The 25,320-nt window shown below is 49.3% G+C and overlaps 2 protein-coding genes and 1 long non-coding RNA gene across 4 annotated transcripts; 1 reads left to right on the top strand and 2 right to left on the bottom strand.

Annotated features, from left to right (window-relative positions):
• Positions 1-1,971: 1,971 nt before the first annotated feature.
• NCR3LG1 (natural killer cell cytotoxicity receptor 3 ligand 1) lies at positions 1,972-15,281 on the top strand. Of its 2 annotated transcripts, XM_008510810.2 has the most exons (5): positions 1,972-2,371; positions 6,029-6,376; positions 11,052-11,378; positions 12,904-12,997; positions 13,819-15,281. In XM_008510810.2, exons 1-4 carry the CDS (start codon positions 2,317-2,319, stop codon positions 12,990-12,992), a joined length of 819 nt encoding a protein of 272 aa, XP_008509032.2. In that variant the 5' UTR covers positions 1,972-2,316; the 3' UTR covers positions 12,993-12,997; positions 13,819-15,281. The 2 variants fall into 2 exon arrangements, with proteins under 2 accessions (XP_008509032.2, XP_008509033.2); XM_008510811.2 differs by lacking the exon at positions 12,904-12,997 and having other exon boundaries at positions 2,007-2,371.
• Positions 10,351-11,136, bottom strand: LOC139084232 (uncharacterized). The gene is made up of 2 exons (XR_011541650.1): positions 11,022-11,136; positions 10,351-10,543 (listed from the first exon to the last, which is right to left on the bottom strand). It is a non-coding gene; the product is annotated as an uncharacterized lncRNA (long non-coding RNA).
• A 6,496-nt stretch (positions 15,282-21,777) lies between the features above and the next one.
• Positions 21,778-24,819, bottom strand: KCNJ11 (potassium inwardly rectifying channel subfamily J member 11). The gene has a single exon (XM_008512355.2). The coding sequence runs from the start codon at positions 24,112-24,114 to the stop codon at positions 22,942-22,944; it is 1,173 nt and encodes a 390-aa protein (XP_008510577.2). The 5' UTR covers positions 24,115-24,819; the 3' UTR covers positions 21,778-22,941.
• Positions 24,820-25,320: the final 501 nt, after the last annotated feature.

Here is a 25,320-nt window from a genome sequence, read left to right on the forward strand (position 1 = left end):
ACACCTGCATGCCTGCCAGCAGAAGGAAGGGGTGAAAAAGAGCACACTCCTTCCTTTAAGGACATTTCCCAGGAATCACACAAAACACTTCCATTTACATTCCTTCGGTCAGAAATTGGTCAGATGGCCACAATTAGCTCCAAGAGAGGCTTGGAAATGTAATCTTTTATTTTGGAGATCCTTCTGCTCAGGAAAAAATTGGTGGCTTTTTTAAGGAAGAAAAGGGAAAATAGATATTGGTTGACAAGTAGCAGTCTCTGCCATATTGTCCTTGTATCATGTTCTTGTATTTATGTCTCTTCTTCACTGTTCTGATTACTTGTTAGATGTTGTCATGAATTTAAATATGGTTCCAAATTGAATGTGACATTCCAAAAGCAAATTGGACATAATGTGTTTTATATAAATGACCTCAGTGTTAACCAGCCTTTAAGTACCATGTCTCAACACTATGCAGCAATAAAGGACATGCAAAGTCAGAGACTTCCCCTCATTTGTTTGAGAAGCATTTATGAAACTTCTGCTGTGTGCTTTGGAGTTGAATGAAAGATTGGCAAAAGTATTAGAAGATATGTTTTCTTGTGTGTTTACAGGAATTAAATAGATATGAAATTGGTAAAAATGACAACGCAAGTATATGTAGGGGAGGAAGACATTTCCTCTACCCTCTGTGGGTTCTTCTGGCCAGTTATTGAATTAAATTCACATGAGACAGAATAACAGGAGAAAATTAAACAAAGCTTTATAACATGAATACATGGGAGAGGCTCAGGCAAACTGAGCAACTCACCAAAATGGCTGAAGTCACCACCTTAAATATCATCTTCAGCTAAAGATAAAGGAGGATGTTCGGGGTGGGGGGAGTCAGTTACAGGAGGTTACCAGACAAGCACAGTAAACAGGAGTAAGATTATTATGCAGATTTAAGTCCTTGCCTTCCACATTGATTAAGAGTTTCTAGAGATATGATCATCCCCCCTTCTTCCTGGTACAGAGAGGGAGACACCTTTACAGATGGGGATTTCCCTTACAAATGTAAATGTCTCTTAACAAAGGATAAGTAAGTTCTACTTTTCAGTTTCTTTCCTGTCTGCAGTTTTTACAAGTAACCAGCCCAAAATAATCCTCATGCCAAAGAGACATATCTTGGGGTGGCCAATGACAGTCCCCCACATATACAAGGTTAACATTTTTGATTTCTCTTTAAATGCTAATAAAATATAAATGGTGAAACCTGCCGATATTACTCGTTTACTTTTTTTTGGTAATTTCTCTAATTTTCTGCAGGGTGATATGTGTGTGTCACAACTTTGTGAATCACCATTCTGGGCAAGTATAGGGATTCATCATATATTTCCATTGGGGACGTTATTTAGTGACGTCAGTACTAGCAGAATGGTAAGGATCCTTGGAGGAGGCAGCTGTTGAGAAGAGGTGTAATTTAGGATTTTAGAATTCTGTAGCTAGACCTAACCTTGCAGGTCTCTACTTGTTAAAACTGTGGCTCAGGGGCCAGGCCGGTGGCACAGAGGTCAAGTTTGCACGTTCCGATTCGGCAGCCTGGGGTTCACCAGTTTGGATCCCGGGTGCGGACATGGCACTGCTCATCAAACCACGCTGAGGCAGCGTCCCACATGCTACAACTAGAAGGACCCACAACGAAGAATATACAACTATGTACTGGGGGGCTTTGGGGAGAAAAAGGAAAAAAATTAAAAAAAATCTAAAAAAAAAAAAAAGTAATATTTAATCTGTCGATGCTAAGAACAGTCACGCACAAGGCCGACGCTGTGCTCCTGCGTTGCACTCATTAAACACCCGTTATCCTCATTAGAACAGCGCCTCGGGTCAACCGGATGCTGGCTCACAGTTTGCTAAGTGAATCGCGAGGCTGCCCCGTATTGCGAGCCCAGCCCCGCCCGGCCAGCGCGGAGGCTAGGTCAGCTGGCAGCGGTCCCTGGCCGCCCGGGAGGGCGGGGTTCCCCGGTCGGGTGACAGTGCCACCTGACTAGTCCCATCCTCTCCCCGGCCCCGCCGCTGCCGAACGCGGCGGCAAATTTCTCGTGACGAGTTTTCAGCTCTGTGAAACGACTCCGCAGGGATTGCAGGGGGGCGCGAGGGGTGATACCCTCTGCGTACCAGCGGGGCCACCGCACAGGAGTGTTCCTTTCCCCTGCTCCATCTTAAGATCTGAACTTCGAGGAGAGACCCGCTGGGCGGCGGCCTCGAGGCGGATCTAGGCCCGGGCAGGTCCCCAAACCTCGCCGGGCGGGGGCCGTGGAGGAGGAAGCAGTTGGCCGCGGCGATCGGGCCCTCATGCGGACGCTGTGGGTTCTGGCCGCGTTCCTGGGGCTCACGCTGCGCCCCGCAGGTAGGACCGCGGGCAGGGCTGGGGAGGGGCAGCTGCCGGAGGTCGGCACCCGCCCGCGGCTGTACTTTCAAGAATCCGAGTGATCACTCCGAGTGATGCGGGGTCGGTGAGCCGAGGAGTCGAAAGAAAGATTTCTTAGACTCTTAAGATCTGGCAGTAGTGCTCTTTTATTTAAAGAATAGAATAGCATGGGGACAGGACCCATGGGCAGACAGGCTGCTGCGTGGGGACAGGGCCCAGGGGCAGGAGGAGCCGCTGCCGGCATATTGCTGCTGCCGCTTCTGCTGCCTCTGCTGCTTCTACTGCTGCAAAGTTGGGTGGAGAGTAAGGCTAAATTTAAGGCATAGGTGTGTGAGTTATCTCTTTACAAGACAAAGGAATATGTAAAAAAGTTAAAATGGTGTCAGTGCCGGTAGGGTCCGACCATTTGGCGGTCCCACAAATTTTAGATAAGAATCAAACCGGATTGAGTAAATGGCAGAAGTCACCGCTTGAATTTTATCCTCAGCTAAAGACAAAGGAGGATTTCGGGGCGGGGGGGGGGGGGGGGCGTCAGTCACATGAGGTTGGCACACAGCAACCAACTTAAATTCTTGCTTACTGATGCATCAGTTATGTGTTGATGCCTGCTGTGTGCAGAACCGGCACTTGTAGGACTTGAGAACCAGCGCTGCCTGTGCCTTTGTGCGGAGCGCTCCACATTCAGCGCTTCCAGCGGTGCTGAGAAGAAAAGTGGGGAGAGGGTGAAATGAGTATACGCCGCTTGGTACCAGTGAGGCCTCTGAGTGTGAGGGGAGGGTTTTTACCTCGTGGGGACAGTCAGACGTTCCCTTGCACGTCTTTGGGGACCACTGATGGACGCTTCTGTCTAATTATAGAAGAGGGAAACGCATTTGAAGAGAGATTTCAATTCATTGCTAACCATGGTGATGCGGGCTCGGCGAGCTGAGTCATCGAAAGAAAGATTTCTTGGATTCTCAGAGTCTGGCCATAGTGCTCTTTTATTTAGAGAATAGTATGGAATAGCATGGGGACAGGAACCATGGGCAGGAAGAGCTGCCAGCGGGGTGTGGGGACAGGAGTGGGCAGGAAGAGCTGCAGGCATGAGGACAGGACCCATGGGCAATAAAGAGCTGCTGTAAACATAGGTTGGGGGTAGGGCTAAATTTAAGGCATAGGTATGTGAATTATCTCTTTACAAGACAAAGGAAAGAATATGTAAAAAAAAAAGTCATTAAATGGTATAGTGCAGGTGGGGTCTGGTTATTGGGTGGTCTTATAACTTTAGATAAGAATCAGATTGGATTAAGTCAGGATGTCCTATGCTTCCCCATTAAGACTTTCCAGAGATAAGGTCATCCCCCCTTCCTCCTGGTGCAGAGAGGGAGACACCCCCACAGATGGAGACTTTCTTCACAAATGCAAATGTCTCTCATCAAAGGGCAAGCGAATTCTACTCCTCAGAGCCTCCTTCCTGTGTGCAGTTTTTAAAAGTAACCAGCCCAAAATAATCTTCATCAATAGCATAGAAGTTAAAACGGTTTTAAGATACCACTGGACACTTAGTAGACTGGCCAGAATAGGCTGGGCTGTGCCAAGTGATGGTGGTGGGATATGTGGGAATCTAGGAGACCATCTGGCTGTCCTTCAGTGGGGCTGTCGATGAGCCAAATGTGAGTGCTCACCATGGAGAACTTGGCAGCAACTTCAAGCCAAGGACTAGCTGTACATATAGCAGTGTGGAAATATCTTGAAGGCATAGTGCCAAGAGAGAAACAATGGCATAAACTCAATACCATTTCCAGAAGTTTGAGAAATAAAATAAGACACAGTTAAAAAAAAAATAGACATTAAACATCTTAGAATGATGGGGGGGGCAATGGAAATAAAAAAGAATAATATTTCTATAGGCTTGCAGTGAGCAATCTGAAAATAAAATGAAGAAAACAATTTCATTTACAGTACCATCAAAAAGAATAAAATACTTAGGAATAAATTTAACAAAAGAAGCATGAAACATATTCTGAAAGCTATAAAATATAAAACCATTGTTGTAAGAAATTTAAGAAGATCTAAATAAATGAAAAATCTTGTCTTAATCTTCTTGGGCTGCGAGTGGTTTAAACAATTGAAATTTATTTCTCCCAATTCTGGAGCCTGAGAGGCCCAAGATCGAGGTGCTGGCTGCTTTGGTTCCTTGTGAGGGCCCTCTTTCTACCTTGTGGATGGACACTTGCTATATCATCAGGTGTGGAGAGAGAGAGAACATTTCTCTCCTCTCTCTCAGTCTCTTATAAGAGCACTAATCCCATTCATAAGGGCTCCACCCTCATCACCTAATTACCTCCCAAAGACCCCACTTCCTAATACCATCCCATTGGAGATAAGGCCTCAACATAATGAATTTTGGGGGGGGGGGGTTGGGGGGTTGGGTTGCATAGCACGTCCCAAAAACATCTTCATGGATTTGAAGACCATGTTGTTAAGACGGCAGTACTCCCCAAACTGATGTACAGATTCAATGTAATTCCTATTAGAATCTCAGCTGACTTCTTTTTTTTTGGGGGGGGGGGAAGATCAGCTCTGAGCTAACTGCTGCCAATCCTCCTCTTTTTGCTGAGGAAGGCTGGACCTGAGCTAACATCCGTGTCCATCTTCCTGTCGACGAAAATAATCCATAACCAATCTATAAATGAAAATTTGGGTCAGTTTATTCTGACCTCAAATCTGAGGACCATGGCCCGGGGCCTTTCTTCCCGAAGGAAGAAAGGGCACCAAGGAAGTGAGGTATACAGAGTGGTTATATACCCCCATACAGGATGTTTCACATATGAGTGAAATGTCCCTCCCACAATAGTCACAAGATTGCCCTGTCGTCACAGCGCTTGATGGACACAGCAGGTAGTGGGTCTGCTATCTTGGCGGCGTAGCAGGAGGCAAGCCTATTGTCTTGAGTTGGGTGGTCACAAGTGAGCCCAGCAATCAGTTTCTAGCCTAAGGAAAGATGCTTAATCCTTAAGAGAATGCCAATAGTTGGGAGGGGGAGGGAAGTTGCACCTTTATCTCAAAGGCCTTTGTTCTTGCCATAGGGAATATCTAAAGCAGATATACAATGCATGCTCAACGGCCTCGGTCAGGCCCTTTTGGAAAGACAAGGTCAGACCGAATTAGGTTTATACCAAATGGCTTCCTCATATTCTCCAATATATGCTATTGCTTGCCATTTTTATTTGTCATTCCTCTACTTTATACGTGGGATGCCTACCACAGCGTGGCTTTTGCCAGGCAGTGCCATGTCCACACCCTGAATCTGAACCGGCGAGCCCTGGGCGCCCGAAGCAGAACTTGTGAACTTAACTGCTGCGCCACTTGGTTGGCCCCTCAGCTGACTTCTTTGTAGAAATTGATGAACCAATTCTAAAATTCCTATGAAGTGGCAAAGGACCCAGAATAGCCAGAACAATCTTGAAAAAGAACAAAGTTAGAGGATCTTATGTGGATTAATGAAGGACTATGAATTCAGGGCCTCTGTACCTAAGCCATCTCCACCCTCCCCCAAAAAAGGAATTTGTTTCCAATTACATGGTAGTGTATGAGAGTACCAGGACTGTGTTTTTTCCAAGGGTCTCCCTTAACTGAAGCCTCTTGTTGCCACAGATTTCCTGGAAGTAGAGATGGCACAGGGGACTCAGAAAGTGTTCCTGAATGACAACACCACCATCGTTTGCAAGGTCCCTGGTTCCCCATACCTGGACGTCAAGATTATGGGTATCACCTGGTTTCGGAAGAATCAGGTGTCTAAAGAAGAGTCCAAGCTGTTTGAGTTTTTCGGACACCACCAAAAGGCATTGCGACCTGGAGCCACTGTGTCTCTACAAAGGCTGAAGAGGGGAGACGCCTCACTGCAGCTGCCTGCGGTCCAGTTGCATGAGGCAGGAGAGTACCGATGTGAGCTGGTCGTCACCCCTGAGAAGGCACAGGGAAGAGTCTGGCTAGAGGTTTTGGGTGAGTGCCTGAGGGCCGTGCCCTGTGGTTCCCGTGGTGCTGAGGCTTGGGGTGGAGATGTGGGTGGGCCGAGTGGAGCAGAGGTTTAAAGCATGGGCCTAGGAGTCAGACAGACATGAGTTTGAGTCCTGGTCTTCTATGGACAACTGGAAAACTTTGGGCAGGTTATTAATCATGCTGGCCTTAATGCCTCCCCTCTAAAGAAATGTAATAGCACCTACCTTAGAGATTCCTTGTAGGGAAGAGTACGAAAAATGCAGGTAAGATGCTTAGCATAGGGCTTGGCCCATTGTAAGTGGTCGTTAAAGATAACCATAATAATTATGATATAACGCACCTAGCGTGTGGGCATCAGTGTTCACTGAAGAGGTGCCCCTGAAGGGTAGCAGGAAAAGGAGAGAGATGCTGCACTCTGGCTCCAGAGCTGAATCTTGTTCCAGCTTTGCTGCTTCCAAACTGGGTGACGGGGCCAGTCGTTTAACATCTCTGGACCTGAAGTTTCCCCTGTACAAAATGGGGCAATGAGTCATACCTGCCTCATAGCGTTCTGGGGATTACAGAAGATGATGTATGAAAATGCTCAGCGAGTGCTGCTGTGAGGGAGGTGTTCAGTCAAGACTTATAACGACAACAATATCCCCTAAGCACCTCTCTGAGCTCCACTCTATTATAAATAGGTCTGATAATATATGAATTTGCTTGGGGAGTGTATTAGTTTGCTGGGACTGTCATAACGAAAGACACCTGACTGGGTGGTTTAAAGAACAGATGTTTTACACATATTAATTTTAGGGATAGGAATGTATATTAACTGGGATTCATTTCCTCTGCAACTGACAGAAAGCCTAAAATAAAAATTAAAAAGAATTAATAGACTTTGTTTTTTAGAACAGTTTTGGATTTGCAGAAAACTTGCAAAGATAACAGAGTTTCCATATTATTCCCAGCTCCACACGCCATTTTCCCTATTATTAACATCTTAGGTTCGTATGGTATATTTGTTATAATTAATGAACCAATGTTGATTATTTATTAATAATTAAAGTCCATGGTTTATACAGATTTCCTTAGTTTTTACCTGACATCCTTGATAATTTTCCTTGTTCTGAAGGCCGCTTTGAAATTCATATACATAGCTACTCCTGCTTTCTTTGGATTAGTGTTAGTGTAATGTATCTTTCTCAATCTCTTTATCTTTAACCTCTCTGGCTCTTCATATTTAAAGTGGGTTTCCTATAGAAAAATGCATATTTGAAGTCTTTTTTTGGTTTCAACTGAACATTTTGTATGATTATACTTTCTCTCCTCTCTTTGTATATTGATATATACTTCTTTAAATTTTTTTTTTTAGTGGTGGCCCTAGAGTTTTCAGTGTACATTTACAGCTAATCTAGGCCCGCTTTCACATAACACTGTACTGCTGCATGGTAGGGCAGGCACTTTATAACAGAGTATTCCCTGATCTTCCCTCCCATCTCTTGTAACATTACTGTCATTCATTTCACTTATCCATATGCTATAACCACCCAATACCTTGTTGCTATTATTATTTTGAGTGAACAATTATCTGTTAGATCTATTAAGCATAAGAAAATAAATGTTTGATTTGACCTTCATTCACTCCTCTGACATGCTTCCTTTCTTTATGTAGATTCTAATTTCAGACCTATATCATTTTCTTTCTCTCTGAAGAACTTCGTTTAATATCTTGCAAGGTAAGACTACTGGTGACAAATTCCCTTAGTTTTTGCTTGGTCTGTGAAAGTCTTTATACTTCACTTTTTTGTGTGTGTGTGTGTGAGGAAGATTGTCACTGAGCTAACATCTGTGCCAGTCTTCCTCTATTTTATGTGGGACGCTGCCACAGCATGGCTTGATGAGTGGTGCTAGGTCGGTGCCCGGGATCTGAACCTGCGAACCCTGGGCCCACCAGAGCAGAGCATGGGAACTTAACTACTGTGCCACCAGGCCGGCCCCTATACTTCAGTTTTGAAGGATAAGTTTTCTGGATATAGGATTCTAGACTGGTGGGTTTCTTTCTTTCAGCACTATTTTATTCCACTCTCTTATTTGCATTTCAGAAGTCCATTGTCATTCTTTTCCTTGTTCCTCTATAGCTAAGTTATTTTTTTCCTTTGGCTTCTTTCAAGATTTTCTCTGTCTTTGTTTTTCTGCATTTTGAATATGATATGCCTTGGTATAGATTTTTCGGGTATTTTTCTGCTTAGTGTTCTCTAAGGTTCCTGGATCTGTGCTTTGGTGTCTGTCACTAATTTCAGAAAGTTCTCAGCCATTATTTTTCAAAATATTTCTTCTGCTCGTTTTTCTTTTCTTGTTCTGGTATTCCCATGATATGTATGTTACTCTTTTTGCAGCTGTCCCACAGTTCTTGGATATTCTGGTTCCCCCCCCCCCCCCATTCTTTTTCCTCTTTGCATTTCAGTTTGGGAAGTTTTTATTGACCTCTTTAAACTAGCTAATTCTTTCCTTGGGAATATTAAGTCTGCTGAGGAGCTCATCAAAGGCATTCTTCATTTCTTTTATAGTGTTTTTTTTTTAAAGGAATAATCCCTTTCCTTTTTTTTATTTAGGAAGATTGGCCCTGAGCTAACATCTGTTGCCAATATTCCTCTTTTTTTTTTTCCCCTTCCCAAGGCCCCAGCACATAGTTGTATATCTTAGTTATACATCATTCTAGTTCTGTTATGTGGGACGCTTGCCTCCGCGTGGCTTGATGAACGTTCCTAGGTCTGCGCTCAGGATCTGAACTGTCGAACCCCAGGCCGCCGAAGCAGAGTCAGAACGTAACCACTATGTCACTGGGCCGGCCCCTATAGTATTTTCGATTTCTAGCATTTCCTTTTGATTCTTTCTTAGAGTTTCCATCTCTCTGCTTACATTATTCATCTGTTCTTGCATGTTGTCTGCTTTTTCCATTAGTGCTTTTAACATTTAAATCATAGCTCTTTTAAGTTCCCTTTCTGATAATTCCAAAATCTGTGTCATGCCTGAGTCTGCTTCTCATGCATGCTTTGTCTTTTCATGCTTTCTGCATGCCTTACAATTTTTTGTTGAAAGCCAGCTATTATATCAGGTAATAGGAACTGAGGTAAATAGGCTTTTCATGTGAGATTCTATGTTAATTTGGCTAGGAGCTGGGCTGTGTTTAATGTTAATGCTGTAGCGGTAGGAGCCAGAGACTTCTGTTTCCTCTAGTGTCTTTTTTTCCCCTTCCCTGTTTTCTGAGTTTCCCTATGAACTCCTTCTTAAATAGAGTCCACGTGTTACAGCTGTCTCAGCTGTACTCTACTCTTATTATGCTGGAACCCTGCTGTTGTGGTTGGGAGGGGAAGAAGTTTATAATCTTATGATTAAATCTCATTCTTTGAGTGGCCTGAACCCCTAGGCTGTGACCTTCAGAAGCATCCTAGGTGGGACAGGAAGGTTAAAGGGGGCTGGAGTTGTCTAATCATCCTTCTCCCAGGTCAGAGAAGGCTTTGTTATGGAGAATACACTGGGTATATTTTTAAATGGTTACTTTTTCTTTCCCCCCTGCCCAAAACAGGAGGGGATTTTTCTTGAATCTTCACTGTGAGAACCTGGTGGGGTTCCTGGAGGTAAAACCATTAAAATGTGGTCGCCCCCCTAAGACTGTGCCCCCAGGAGATTTTTTACTGTCAAGGCAGTCCACACTCATCCTTCAGCAACTCGTCGGAGTTACTGCTTAAGTGCTTCTACCAGGTTATGGCTCTAGCAGTTTTGGCTTAAGGTGACGTGATCTCGACCATGATTCTCTCCGCCTGCCTGTCTCTAGTTTCCAGGGTGGCAGTTTGGCCTGCCACCACAGTTCTCTGAGGGTTCTAAGAAAAGCTGCTTTTCACTTTGTTCAGCTCACCTTTTTTTTCTTGTTATGAGGATAGGAGTGATGACTTCCAAAGTCTTTGTATGTCAGAGGGGAAACCAGAAACCAACAGTGGCTTTTAAAATGGTAGTTTATTTTTCTTTCACACAAATGTAGCCAACCCGGCGCAGATACGGCAGTTCTGTGATCATCTGGGATCCAGGACCCTTTGATCTTGTCACTTTGCCATCCTCAGCTTGTAGCTTCCACCTTATGTTTGGAAATGTCTTCTCCATCTCTAGCGGTCGCAGGGTCTTCCAGCTGTTCTGTAGGAAGGAGGAAGAGTAGAGGGAGAGAAGGGCGCGGTCCTTTTGTTTATGATACCCTTATTATCTAAAGATACTTCCTGGAAGTTGCTTTTGCCACTTCTGATTACATCCAAACTACTAGAGACCCTGTGTTCTCATGGCTACACCCAGCAGCAGTGGAGGTTGGGAGATGTAGCTGTAACTTGGATGTGTCATTGAAGAATGGAAATTGGCAGCATTAGCAGTCTGTACACAACATTGTTCCAAGGCTTTCCTCAGAATCTCAAAGGTGTCTATGACACAAAGTAACTTAAGAAACTTTGTTTTATAAATGGCTGTGGGAATCCGGGTCACAGCATATTAGCACCCTGCTGACATAGGGACCAAGATATCCAGAATATTTAGCCTAAGCAGAATCTTATTCAGTTCACTGAGCTTTCCTGAAGGCTGGCCATAGGTCAGATATTGGGCTGATTATAAGCTAGTCTCTACCTACCCTCAAGGCATGACTTCTCTCTCCTGGCAGCTTCCCCAGTCAGCAACCTGTCTCCGGAGCAAGCCATGGTGAAATCTAATGAAGGCAAAAATATTTCGTGTAGGTCAAGTTGGTTCTATCCAGAGAATATTAGCATAACATGGAAAAAATGGACCCAGAAGGACCCCCAGTACCTGGAGGTTTCTGAGAGCATCATCACTGGTCCCACCATCAAGAATTCGGATGGTACGTTTAATGTCACTAGCTCCTTGATATTGAAGCCCTCTCCGGAAGATGGTATGATCATCTGCCAATGTGAGGTTCGACACATATCCATGGTCACCTCCCAGAGGTTCAACTCCACCCTGACTCTGACAGGTAAGCATCCTCCTGGACATTTTGTCTGCTCTTCACCTCGAGGGGGTATAACATAAAACTTTGGCTCCCAGGCAGTCTAGGGGAAGATGAGGGCCAATGGGGAAGGAGAGAAAGCTTGGTCTGGCCTAGCTCAGCCCCAAAGTCAGCAGTCCAGACTAGGTCCCTAAGCCAGGGCAGATGATCTAATAGGTGGAGAGTGTTGACAATAGTCCTCATGTGGAAACAGGGCTACTTGTTAGCTCATGGCAGTTTAAGTGATCTCGGTCGTCTGTATTCGTTGGAGTGGGAAGCTTGCCAGCCACTGGGACAAAGGGGACAGGATCCTTTCCATGTCCCCTGAACATAAGAGTTTGTCAGGGGCCAGGGTCCCAGCCCTGCCAGCAGCTCTTCCGGCCAGGCTCCAGGTCCACAGCAATCTGTTGGTTGGTAGAGACTGAATCAGCAGTTCTGTCTTATGGGTTGTGCCCTAGGTGTGGTGGCCATAGTGTTCCTGCTGATGCCCAGGACTTTCCCCAGGCACACTGGGTCCTTAGCTTAGGATGACGCAACTCACTCCAGAACCCCTCCTGCTAGTGGATTGGGGTTCATTGAGCTCATATCCTGGCTTCTGTGGTTATGGCTCTGATCCTGAGTGATCAAATGCATCTGCCTGGAGCTGAGGGGGGTAAGGAAGGCAGAGGCTGAGCACGGACTCTGGGAGATGTGGTCTGGGTGTGCCAGATGGGGCCTGGGATGGTCCTGGAGGGAGAGAGGAATTGTTCTTGGAAGTAATGGCTAGGGGTGTGTGCGGGTGGTGTGCATAGGGATTTGTGCAGGGTATGTGTGGGGCATGTGGAGTATGAAATTGAGATATGCTTTGTGTATATGGTGTGAGGGGTTTTCCTGCTTGTCTTAGTCCGTTTGGGATGCTCTAACAAATTGCCACAGACTGCGTAGTTTATAAACAACAGAACTTTATTTCTCACAGTTTGGGAGGCTGGAAGTCCGAGATCAGTGTGCCAGCATGGTTGGGTGAGGGCCCTCTTCCAAGCTGCAGACTTCTCCTTTGTATCCTCACATGGTGGAAGGGGTGAGGGAGCTCTCTCAGGCCTCTTTTATAAGGGCACTAATCCCATTCACGAGGGCTCCACCCTCATGACTTAATCGCCACCCAAAAGCCCCACCTCCTAGTACTATCACTTTGGACATTAGGATATCAGCATATGAATTCTGGGGGGAAACAGACATTTAAGCTATAGCAATATATACGTGATATGAGATGGTGTAGTAGTGTGGAAGCTTTGAACATTGTGTGGCACGTGTGTGTGGTGTTAATATGGTGGTGCATTTCTGGCAAGTGCTAAACACAGTGTTTGATGTGTGCAGGTGTGTGTGATAGGAATGGAGGATGCCACTACGTATGGGCAGAGGGTTGGTTGTTCTCTCTCTGACACGAAAAGTGACACACAACCACACAGATCCTAGCAGCAGCCGTGTGCTGTCTCTGGGCTTGCTCTTAACGTCCTCCTCCTCTTTTTCTCTGCAGAATCTGAGGACACAGCTCCTTGGAAGATCATTATTCTGCTTATTGTATTTGTCTTCGTTGGATGGGTGCGTTTATGTTACTGTTTTTAGAAAAGGTAAGGGCTCCAAGGCAGAGTTTAGCTCTGTGCTGCGGCATTGGCCCTGGGAGTTCAGGGGTCATGGCCATTGGATGGGGTTGGGGTGTTCTGGGGGTTGATGCTGGGGGATTCTAAGTGTAGCGTGTGGCTTTTTCTGATGCTGCATGGAGAAGAACTTTCTCATCTGATCTCTGTGTGGTGGCCTGTGACTCTGGGGAGATGCACTGGAGAGATCCTCTGCCTCTTCCTGATAATCATCTCACTGTGAATCAAACCTGACCTGAGTAGGTCAGATGAGGCCTTTCAGCCGTGTGCGGGTGGCACTTGTTCTCACACAGAGAAACCACACCTGGGAGAGGGGCAGTCTTTCCTCCCGGTGCTGAGATTCTGTTAACAGCTCAGTGGGATAACTTACCACCAGATTTCACTGGCTTCCCCAACAATTTCTAACCCTTAGGTTCCCAAACCAAAACATCTTTCCAAACATGTTTATCCCTGACTATGGCCAAAATAGCAAATAAAACCACTCAAGCTGTAGAGGCCCGAAACCAGTAAAAACGTGTTGGTTAAAAGAAAATAGAATTGCCTCAGTTATTTATGGGCCTGCCAAGGCAGTAACTGTGCCATAGCTAAGACCGCTCATTATCAATGTTTTAGGGAAAGTAGAAGCATCACTTAATCAAGAAAAAAGGCTGTTTGTTTATCTAAAGTTGGCCAGCTGATTCATGGGACTTATTCTCCTGATTAGACCTGGGCCAATGAGAAAACTGGATATAAAGTAGTTTTCAAATGTTTCTTGTGATATTTGTGAATGTTCTCATTTTGCCTGCCTTCCTCAGTCTTCTAATATCCAGGTGCTGTCATGGTAAGCGGACAATTGGCAACGATACTCATTGAAAAAGACACTCAAGTTTCATCATCAGCCTGGATTCTGTGGTTTACCGATGGCTCCAATCCTTCACTCTTCTCTATGTCCATGTAACTTCACGGTGTTCTCCAATTTGGGACTGCCCCTTGGGGTCAACCTTGTGACTTGCTGCTTTGACCAACAGAAGGAGACAGGAGTGAGTTCCTGTCTCATGCCAGTTCCGAGGCCTCCAGAGGCCTTGTGTGTTTCCATGTGCTGTCTTTTGTGCTTCTAACGTTAGTGAAAGGACACATGCAGGCTGGCCTGCTGGAGGATGAGAGACACTGGAAGCTACAGCTAGTTGCTCTGGTGGAGGCCGGTCTAGATCAGATAACAGCCACCCAACTCCCAGACATGTGAGCAAATCTACCTGACATCATCAGCGCTGACAGAGCCAACTCTCAAATGTGTGAGAAATACTTATTTTTTTAAAGCCACTACATCTTAGGCTTTTTGCACAGCAAAAACTAACTGATGTAGCACCTCAGAAAGCTGAGTTTTGATCAAAACTTGTAATAACCATGGAGATGTGCTGCTGAGACCCCCTCTAGAGAGAGCCTGCTAGGAAGGGCGTGCTCGGTCAGCATGCTCCAGCTGCGCTACCTCAGCGACCTGCTGCAGTATTTAAGCTTATGCCATGCTCCCCCCGGCGCTCCAGCCAGGGGCTGAACAAGGCAGGAGTCTCTGGAGCTCCCTGTGGGGGTGGCCGAGACTTTCTCAGGGTTGCACTGTAGCCTTACTACTCGATCCTACCCCCTCTCTCCCTTCACAGGTATCAGACCTGCAACATGCTCTGGAGGTCTTTCCGCCTGTTCCTGTACCCTCTCCCCTTTATCTTTCACACACTTTACGCCCAATAACTCTCTTGTACTTCTAATTCTGTCTGGAAAGCTGCTTCTCTGAAGACCCAAATTGACACAAGGAGGGACTGAAGAATTATAATGGGGTACTCTCACTATGGTGCATTCGCGGCTTATTCAGGTGGAGGAAACACTAATAGGACATTGGGAGTGGTTACACGGGGCCACACAGCAGAAACCACAAGCTTCCTCAGAATGTATAAGTATTACTTTTCCTGATGACCCAGACAGCTTGCTCGAAGCAGGCTGCTCAAGCTGCCCGCCTGGATAGCCTCTCGCCAATCAGCTTATCCAGGAAAAAGAAAGCAACATTTTCCAAAGAAGACATGCAGATGGCCAACAGGTGCATGAAATGGTGCTGAACATCACTGCTCTTCAGGGAAATGCGAATCAAAACCACAACAGATATTACCTCACACCTGTTAGAATGGCTATCATCAAAAAGACAAGAAATAACAAGTGTTGGTGAGGATGTGCAGAAAAGGGAACCTAGTGTGCTGTTGGTAGTGACAAATAAAAATGGCAAGTAATAGGATATATTGGAGTATATGAGGAAGCCATTTTGTCTAAACCTAATTTGGCCTGACCTTGTCTTTCCAAAAGGGTCTGACCGCCGCCTTGACCATGCATTGTATATCTGCTTTAGATATTCCCTATGGCAAGAGCAAAGGCCCTTGAGATAAAGGTGCAACTTCCCTCCCCCTCCCAATGCTGGCATTCCCTTAAGGATTAAGCATCTTTCCTTAGGCTAGGAACTGATTGCTGCACTCACCTGTGACCACCCAGCTCAAGACAATAGGTTTGCCTCCTGCTACGCCCACCGAGATAGCAGACCCACTACCTGCTGTGTCCATCAAGCGCTGCGCTGACAGGGCAATCTTGTGACTATTGTGGGAGGGACATTTCAATCATATGCGAAACAGCCTGTATGGGGGTATATAACGATTCTGTATACCTCACTTCCTTGGTGCCCTCTCTTCCTTCGGGAAGTCCTTATAGGGACCTGAAATTGGCCACCCCAGGATATGTCTCTTTGGCATCGGGATTGTTTGGGGCTGATTGCTTTCGATAAACTGGGACAGGGAAGGAGGCTCTGGGGAATGGAACTTGCCCTTGTTGGGACACATTTACATTTGTAAGGTAAATCTCTATCTGTAAAAGGTGCCTCCCTCTCTGGACCAGGAAGTAGAAGAGAGATGACCTTTGATGCGGGGTCGGTGAGCTGAGGAGTCAAAAGAAAGATTTCTTAGACTCTTAAGATCTGGCAGTAGTGCTCTTTTATTTAGAGAATAGAATAGCATGGGGACAGGACCCATGGGCAGTCAGAGCTTCTGCTGCCGCCGCTTCTGCTGCCCCCGCTGGCATGGGGACAGGGCCCATGGGCAGGCAGAGCAGCTGCTGCTGCCCTGAGTTGAGGGTTAGGGCTAATTTTATAAGGCATGGGTACATGACTTATTTTTACTGGAAAAAGAAAAGATGATGTAAAAAGTCATTAAATGATTTCAGTGAGATGGGGTCTGGTTATTGTGCGGTCATATAACTTTAGATACGAATCTGGCCACATAGATCGGCATGTAGGTGAGGATGCCCTGGGCTTCTCTCCCTGGGGCAGTCCTAATTCATACCATAAAAAAAGTCCACTGGGTCATATAGTTTGGCATGTAGGCCAGGTCACCTTGGGCTTCTCTAGCTGGGGCAGCCTTAATCCACATCAACCTTGTCCCTAGAAACTCTTAATGGGGAAGGCAAGAACTTAAGTTGGTTGCTGTCTGGCAATCTCATGTAACTGATTTAGGGTGGTGGCTTCTGACCTTTACTTAATCTGATTTGATTCTTGTCTAAAAGTCATGGGATCACCCGATGACCAGACCCCACCTGCACTGATACCATTTTAACTTTTCTTTTCATGTTCTTTCCTTTGTCTTGTAAAGAGATAACTCACATACCCATGCCTTATAAAATTAGCCCTAACCCTCAACTTGGGGCAGCAGCAGCGGCTCTGCCTGCCCGTGGGCCCTGTCCCCACGCAGCAGCCTGACTGCCCATGGGTCCTGTCCCCATGCCGGCAGCAGCAGCTCTGACTGCCCGTGGGTCCTGTTCCCATGCTATTCCACACTATTCTCTAAATAAAAAAGCACTAGTGCCAGATCTTGAGAGTCCAAGAAATCTTTCTTTCGACTCCTCGGCTCACCTTCCCCGCATCAAGACCAGTCTATACACGCCAGTATATGAATAAAAGTATTCAGCTGTACTTTTAATTTAATATCTCTGAGTTATTCTTTGATAGAAGAGAAGTGACTCGCCCCGGTCTCATGGCTAGTAAAGAGTGGAGTTCAGATTCTTAATCAATATGCCATACCTCCAAGGAAGACCCAGGGAGGGGCAGGGCAGGGTTGGGCTGTGAAGGATGAGCCAGATCATTAGGTCTGGAGGAGAGGCTCACTCTGTATGGTTCTGGTCTGTTCTTGAGGGAGGACCTCTATGGTTGGTACGTTTGGCCCTTGTTTTGTTTTCTGTAACCAAACCAGGTGGCTGATGCTCATCCTAATTCGATGTAAGTATGGGCGCCTCATCCAGGACAGAGGTTGGCAGGGCTGTGGAGGGTCTCATGCCAGATGTTGGTCACAGGTCAGATACAGTGTGGTCCTGAGTGCAGTTTTCAGGGATGTGCAGTTCTATTTCAGGACCTTTGCAGGGCAGAGAAGCCCTGTTCCCATCTCTACTGGAGCTGAAGTAATGACTGAGAAACAATTCTTAGGTGATTTTGGAGGGGCACAATGAGCACGGGGGGCATAATTGACATGGAAGTCTCTTGGCTTAGAGAGAGGAATAAAAGAGACTTCCCGTTGCTGAGCTCCCACCTGAGGGTGATTTAGAGTGGCCTCTACTGGCGGCACATGGGATTGCAGATGCGTTGGTGCCTGTTAGAAGAATGATACGATTGGAGGAGCTGATGAAATCTGAAAGTGCACAAGTGAAGTCGGAACTGCAGGAGAAGGGAAGTAGTCCAAAGCTGCTGACAGTTTTTGAACGAGACAGACACCCTTTGGAAAAAAGTAGTAAGGCAGTTGACATTTTATAAATTTAGTAAAAGAAATTATAATAATTTTGTAAAGATAGTAATAGAGTAGTAAAGTAATATGAGGGAAAAAAAGAAAAGAAAATTAGACGGGGAAATCACAAATGGGATCTTTTTATAGGAAGATTAAAAAATTAGAAAGATGTAAAATGTGGGGGACTGTCGAACGGGCATAATTGATCGGAAAGGAATCTATGATGCAGAAAAAAGAAAAGGCATCAAGGAGTTACTGAGCTCAGAAATTGGTATGCTGGCCAGCCCTTGAGAGACCTGAAGAGAGGCACAAAAGAGGCAGAATTCGGGGAGGACTTTCATTCTTCTAAGATCGATGGGAAACTAAGGGCACAATAAGAATTTAACAAAAAACAATCAAAGTGTCGGTCAGAACTGTACTGCATTTACTTTTCTCTGGGTCACCTCGAGTAACTTCCTTCCCCACAAATAATGGCACTATGAGAAAAACTGGAATTGCTCAAATGAAGTCAAGAACACACAGAGGCACAGCTACCCCAAGTCTGGTTTGCTTCGCTTTGTCTGCTGTTGGTCTGCAGAGGAGGAGTGTGGGATGCATTGTGCTGCAAAGAATAACACCCTTTCATGAAGGGGCTGTGTATGACTAGCAGGAGCTGAAGAGAGCTGCTGGGTCCTGCTGACCTGACCTGTCCTCCTGTACACCACTGCTGCTCTCGAGGAAGGTGACAGATTGCATAGTTGCAAATGCTCTTTGTATCACCGTTCCCCTCATTGGCATCAGTGCCCGGAAGGACATGAGGTCAGGGGAAAGGCAGAAGTTCCCACTCCTGTGCCCAAGTTGGCCAGTCCAGGCGGCCTGCCGTTCACGTCACTCCAGAGGTGGGCCTGCCCAGACTGGAAATATAATAGGGTGTAAGTTGCACCTGCTTCCCTTTCCATGAAGATATACAATGCCCCAGGCAGGTGGACCTGGCAGAGATGAAGCCAATCACGTAGATTCTAGTGCAGCAAACCCACTCTCTGGAACCCAGTTCTTAGTTGAATCCTATTGTCCTGCCTTTCCCTGGCTCCTTGCAAGCCGAAACAAGTGTGTTGTTCTGCAGACCTACCCCAGTCTGGGTTCAACATGACTTTGACATGCAGAATTCATGTCTTCTTCAAACTCTTCTGCATGTCTTGGGACAAAATAAGGTGTCTGATACCTGGACCTGGGGAGCCCAGAGACCTGTGGGGGAGTCAGGCCACTCTACTCCTTACAGCAAGCTCTCTGGGAAAGTTCTGCCAAGGGAAAGATCACAAGGAGGCGCTCAAGTGCAGGCTGGAGCTGGAAGGAGGCCACCTGTGGAGGGTCAGTGGATCCTGCAGAAGCTGGGCGAGTCCTCCAGCAGAAAGGCCAGTGGGCCTTGCGGTCACTGGCCGAAGATGCCAAATCCATGGGCATTAGGCCTGGGCAGGTTTTCAGTAAGGCTAGTGGGCTAGTTTTTCCAGACTAGCAATTTAGTTTCACTACAGGAAGGAGGGTGGCTTCCCTCCCCTGTTGAGTTCAGCACTGAGGTCTAGGACACATATCACACTATTTGGTGTGAGCTGGGGACAGACCGGGGTGGCAGATATGCCCCATCAGGCTGCACTGCCATCTGATTGGCTGGGGGGAGGGTAGCCTGGAAGGTAGGGACCCCAGTCCTCCTGCAGGAAGGAGGGAGATGGAGGGTTCATCATGCACAGGGTTGAGAGAAAGTGTCAGTGAGGCCCCTCTGGCTCCCTGGATGTTTGGGACATAATCTCGGTTGTCACTTCCACAGCTGAGCCTGCTATCAGTCTCAAATCTGGGACCTCAGGGAGGCCCAGGGGTTTCCGAGTTATACTTTCCCTCTTGCTCTTGATCTAGAGTCAACTGTCTCGCTGTTGGTGGATGTGACACTTAGAGCAAGGTGGCACCCTGACTAAAAGCTGGAGCTCGGGCCACTGGCCCCGTGCAGCAGGGAGAAAGGAGCAGGGCTTTGGCACAAGACAGACTCAGGTCCAGATCCTCAGCCTGCCACGTCCTGGCTGTGAGATCTAGCAAGGTAACGTCGCTTCCTGCTTCCTCATCTCCAAACTCGGAGGAGAACAGTGCCTCCCTCAGCCCTGGACCACAGTGACACGAGGTACGTCCCTCCCCTCTCTGGGGGGCCCAGAGGAGAGCCGGTTTGGCACACAGGGTGAGGACTGGCTTGGACTATTCCGTCTGCTCTCATGTGATGCCAGTGCTGTCCTGGAGGCAGAATATCAGAAACAAAATTCTCAGAAGGTCCTGCGGGGCTGAGTGGAGCCCAGGGGAGCTTCCTTGTCCAGTTTAGGCCAGTGCCTTAAAGAGGGGGTGCCCCCGGATGGAGGGAGCACTATCAATGGGCAAAAACATCCAGGGGGTCCAGGAAGGCTTGGTCCAGCTGCTCCCTCCATGCCTGGAACTTTCCAGCTCCTCTCTGAGCTAAGCCTTAAGGAGTCTCAAAGAAGAAAGACTGCGACCAGCGGCCCTTGTTTTCTGAGATCAAGTAGGTCTTCTCTGTGACCAGAAGGTGGCGCTGAGCCCTCGGTTCTGCCAGTTCACTGTCACCAGCCCTTTAAGGTGGGTGCCGAAGTGGCTGAGGGTTACTCTTCCTGGCCCCTCAGCCCTGCCTCTGGAGTAGGGTGGGACAAACTCACTGATCCAGCCAAAGCCCTCTGCACTCCTCAAACTGCAGCAATAATCCTGGCTTCTTGTCCTGTACACTCTCCATCCTTCATTCGGCACTTAGCGCCAGGCACAGTGCTGAATCAGACACAGTCCCTGACCTCAAGGAGCCAAGGACTTGGGCATGGGGAGACAGACCCATAAACAGAGGCAAAAGTAGAATGCCCACAAACCCAGAGGAAGGGAAGGGACCATCTCTTTCCAGAGCAATCAGGTAAGGCTTCAAGGAGGCATCATTTGACCTGGACTTTTATGGATTTCAACAGGCAGAGATGAGGCCTGGGCAGTCCAGGCAAAGGGAATAACATAAGCAAAAGGTCGGAGGTAGGAAGGTCAGTGTTATATGCAAAGAGGGGATAGCACGGTTGCCAGGGGGATGGGTGGCCAGAGAACCGTCAGGCTGGAAAGCAGGCAAAGCCCGAAATGCCTGGCTATGACCCAGAAGGTCGTGGGGAACTACCGAAGGTACCTGACATGGGAGGGAATGACCGCAGCCCTTTTAATAAGACTGCTCTGGCGGCTGCACGGCAGATGGACTGTAGGACGTGAGATAGAGACAAGACCAGGTAACAGACCCTGCCACAGCCCGTCATCTGCTTCTGAGCTGGGCAGGGACATCGTGTAGAAAATAAGAACAGGCAGAGAAACTCAGCACCGAGGGGACACATAACAGCACCTTCTCTCTTAACATTCGCTTGGTCAGCTGTCTCACCGTGTGGCTGATTCAACAGCAATCATAACCGTTAACATTTATCAAGCCGTCATTATGGACGAGGCACTTAAGCATTTTGTATATGTTTTCCACTTACTCCCACAACAATTCCATGAGGTAGGTCCTATTAATATCCCCATTTTATAGAGGAGGCAACCGAGGCACAGAGGGTTACCTTACTTGACCAAGGTCTTAGAGCCAGAGCCAGGGTTTGAACCCAAGCAGTTGGCTTATGCTCCGATCACTACGCTAACACATAAGATGTCCCTGCCTTTCTCCTTGAGCACCCCAAACTTCCAGAAGATCCCCGGGGGTGGAGGCAGGACCCAGGGCTGTAAGCCTGGTGGATGCCCAAAGGTTAAGATGGCCAGACAGGCTGGCAGGGCTGGGCTACCCAAGGCATACGGGGAAAGTGTCTCTGAGCCAGGGGAAGAGGGCCAGCCTCAGGTCCTTTTCCTGGCCTCCCTGCTGGGGTCCATGGCATCTCTGGAATGTAGGCCGGCAGCCCCACCCTCCCTGTCCACCAGCACATCCCCAGCAAGAACAGCCCATAGTTCAGCTCATGAAGGGGGAGGCTTTATTGATAACAGAGACGAAGGCAGAATTCTGGGCAAGTACACACAGCACTGCTCCAAGAGTCCAGGCTTGGGGTCAGTCCCGTCAGGACCAAGGGCCTCTGTGCCTCAGGGACCTCGCTCACCCCCACCATCCTGAGCTTTCTAACATTGCCTTTTCTAGCAATCAAAGACCCTCCACAGCCAGCCTCTGGACAAAGTGAGTAGAAGCCACCCGTGGGGAGCCAGGATCAGAGTTTGGCCTGAGGTCCAGCAAGTGGTAGGCCCAAGACTTTCTCTCCTCAGCCTCTTTCTGTTTGGCACGCTGGTGTCTGCCCCAGCCCAGGCAGGGGTACAGAATGGAGCAGGCAGGCGCAGCACCCCCAGCCCGTGGAGCCCTCACTGTAGAAGCCTTGGTGTCAGGGGCAAGAGGCAGGGGGACAGGGGCCCCTCTCCGAGTCCCTGTGCCTGAGCAGTGCTCAGCAAAACTGAGGGTCCTCATGCCCCATTTCCTTTCTGCCTAAGCCTGCCCCATGGAGGAGAGTCCTGTCGGCCTCAGCCCGTGCCTGTCTGTGTAGGCTCCACACCTCCAACCCTCCAGCTGGAATGTGCTCCCTCAGTGACTGCCCTCCCCAGCTGGCCAGGCCCACCCTGAAGCCCATCACTTTTTCAGGGACCAAGGGTGGCTGTGGCCTGACCACAGGCATCTCTTGAGGCCATAGAAACAGAACAGCAGGCCCCCAACCTGGGGACCGTTCTTCCCCAGCCATCTGCCCAACTTCTGGCCAGTCTATCATGGGGGCTCAGGAGGGGCAGAAGATCCAGCTATAGGGCCGGACACTTCCCACAGCTTCCCTAGCCTTGGGATGTTTGGGGGGGGGGGGTGCGGTGGAGGGGCAGGAACACCAACCAGTCCTGAGCTGGGGCTGGGAAGAGCAGGGACAAAAATAACCCAGTACAGGCTCCTGCCAAGGCCAGAAATAGCGTAGTGACAAGTGCCTTGTAACACCCTGGGTGAGCAGCAGAGGGGGAGGCTGAGCTGAGGAGGGCCCAGCCTCACACCAGGTCCTGGCCTCGCCGAGGGGCCCACACCACGTCCACACTACATACCATGTCACACTGCCCGTGTGCACACAAGCGGTGTGGGACCCCAGGGACCACATCTCAGGACAGGGAATCCGGAGAGATGCTAAACTTGGGCTTGGCCTTGGCCACAGCCATGCTGCGCTTGCGCAGGGGCCCACGGGCAGAAGCGAGGGTCAGGGCGTCCAGCAGGCTGTGGTCCTCATCAAGCTGGCGGGCTGTGCAGAGTGGTGTGGGCACTTTGATGGTGTTGCCAAACTTGGAGTAGTCCACAGAGTAGCGGCCGTCCTCCTCGGCCACAATGGGGACAAAGCGCTGGCCCCACAGGATCTCATCAGCTAGGTAGGAGGTGCGGGCCTGGGTGGTGATGCCCGTGGTTTCCACCACGCCTTCCAGGATGACGATGATCTCAAGGTCCTGATGGTGGTGCAGGTCACTGGGCGCCAGGTCATAGAGTGGACTGTTGGCATCAATGGCGTGGTAGATGATGAGGGGAGCCACCAGGAAGATGCTGTTGCCACCCACGCCGTTCTCCATGGGGATTTCCACCTGGTGGAGGGGCACCACCTCGCCCTCGGGGCTGGTGGTCTTGCGCACCACCTGCATGCGGATGGTGGCACTGATGATCATGCTCTTTCGGAGGTCGCCCACACGCAGCATGAAGCAGAGGCGGCTGTGGCGCAAGGCGATGACTGCATGCTTGCTGAAGATGAGGGTCTCGGCCCGCCGGTGGGCCTGAGCAGTCTTCATGAAGATGCAGCCCAGCATGATGGCGTTGATCATGAGCCCCACGATGTTCTGCACAATGAGGATTAGGATGGCCAGCGGGCACTCCTCGGTCACCATGCGCCCGCCAAAACCAATGGTCACCTGGACCTCAATGGAGAAAAGGAAGGCGGATGAAAAGGAGTGGATGCTGGTGACACAGGGCACAGCGGAGCCCTCATCAGGGGCCAGGTCGCCGTGGGCAAAGGCGATGAGCCACCATGCCATGGCGAAGAGCAGCCAGCTGCACAGGAAGGACATGGTGAAGATGAGCAATGTGTGCGGCCACTTGAGGTCCACCAGCGTGGTGAACACGTCCTGCAGGAAGCGGCCCTGCTCCCGGATGTTCTTGTGGGCCACGTTGCAGTTGCCGTTCTTGGACACGAAGCGGGCCCTCCGCTCACGGGCACGGTACCGGGGTTCTGCAGGGTCCTCTGCTAGCCGTGTCAGCACATACTCCTCAGGGATGATGCCCTTGCGGGACAGCATGGCTCCAGCGACCACCAGGGAGAGGCTTCCCCCATGGGGGGTGCCCCCCGACCAAATCTAGGGCCTCACTGTGGGGTTCCCTCCCTGGGCACAATTCCACTCTGGGACCACCTCAGTCTGTGCTGGCCTCACTTCTGAGATGCCTCCCCAACTAGCCTCATCCTCACCACCACCTGGCCCCTGCTTCACTTCTTTACTCCAGCCTCACACCTCAGCCCACCTGCCCATTGCCTAGTGAGACCCCTACCTGTTTTCCACCCGGCCCTGGATCCCAGCTCAACTCTCCTCCACCGGCTGACCTCCCTGGGCGTCCCCCTAAGAACTCTTCTCCCCACCCAGCCTTCCTTCTCAACCCACCTCCCTCACCTCGGAACGTCCCACCTCTAGATCTTACCAACTGGCCAGACCTCACACAACCCCCACCGTGTCTCCCATCTCACCCATTTCTGCCCCCGGCCCCCCTGCCAGTCCCAGTTTCATATCCTGACCACCCTCAATCTCACCTCCAGGGATGCCCCCTTTCTCTTACCCCACCCCCGTAGCGCTCTCGCCGCTCTTCAAATCCCCCTCCAGCTCTCGTCCTTTCTGTCTCCTTGGGATCCTGTGCCCTCCAGAGCCACCACCCCACCCGGCTCAACTCCGGATCCCCTCGCCCCCGGCGCGGCTCCCGCGGAGTCACGGCCTCCGGCCCCCAGCCGTCCGCCCGCCGGCGCCGCGCCCCCGCCCGCGCGCCGCCCGCCCCGCCCGCCGCCGCCGCGGCACCTGCTCCTGCTCCTCAAGCCGCAGCCGCCGCCTCCCCGCCCCCTCCTGCGCCCGGGCGCTCACGGCGGGCCACGCTCCGTCCGTCTGTCAGTCTGCTGGTCCGCGGGACCAACCTGTGCTAGGTGGCGGTAGAAGATCGAGGGCGGGGGGCGCCCGAGGAGTAGAGTGGGGGCCGGGGCCGCCAGGGGGAGCCCGATCTGTTCCTGAGCGGAGAGGAGCGGGCGCGGGCGCTGGCTCCTCCCCTCGCCATTCACCTCCCCTCTGCCCTCCTCCTCCGGTCGCGCAGCCCGGCCTCGGGGGTTTGCCCAATCAGATGCACCAAAGAGGCTCCTCCCGCCTGCAGTCTATGAAATTAGGGTGGGGGGGAAGGCGTAGTGAAGGGAGTCGTGACCCGCCCTCCCAGTCTGGGGACCGCAGTCCCTGTCTCCTTCCCCAATTTTCTCA

This window comes from Equus przewalskii, chromosome 6, assembly GCF_037783145.1.
Source record: "Equus przewalskii isolate Varuska chromosome 6, EquPr2, whole genome shotgun sequence".
In the NCBI taxonomy this organism is placed as follows: Eukaryota; Metazoa; Chordata; class Mammalia; order Perissodactyla; family Equidae; genus Equus; species Equus przewalskii.

What these genes read in the sequence shown, in the direction of transcription:
- NCR3LG1 (XM_008510810.2), top strand. Translation starts at nt 2,317, where the DNA reads ATGCGGACGCTGTGGGTTCTGGCCGCGTTCCTGGGGCTCACGCTGCGC. An exon ending in AGTCTGGCTAGAGGTTTTGG is followed by an intron (nt 6,377 to 11,051) that starts GTGAGTGCCTGA and finishes CTCTCCTGGCAG; the next exon opens with CTTCCCCAGTCAGCAACCTG. An exon ending in CTCCACCCTGACTCTGACAG is followed by an intron (nt 11,379 to 12,903) that starts GTAAGCATCCTC and finishes TTTTCTCTGCAG; the next exon opens with AATCTGAGGACACAGCTCCT.
- KCNJ11 (XM_008512355.2), bottom strand. Translation starts at nt 24,114, where the DNA reads ATGCTGTCCCGCAAGGGCATCATCCCTGAGGAGTATGTGCTGACACGG.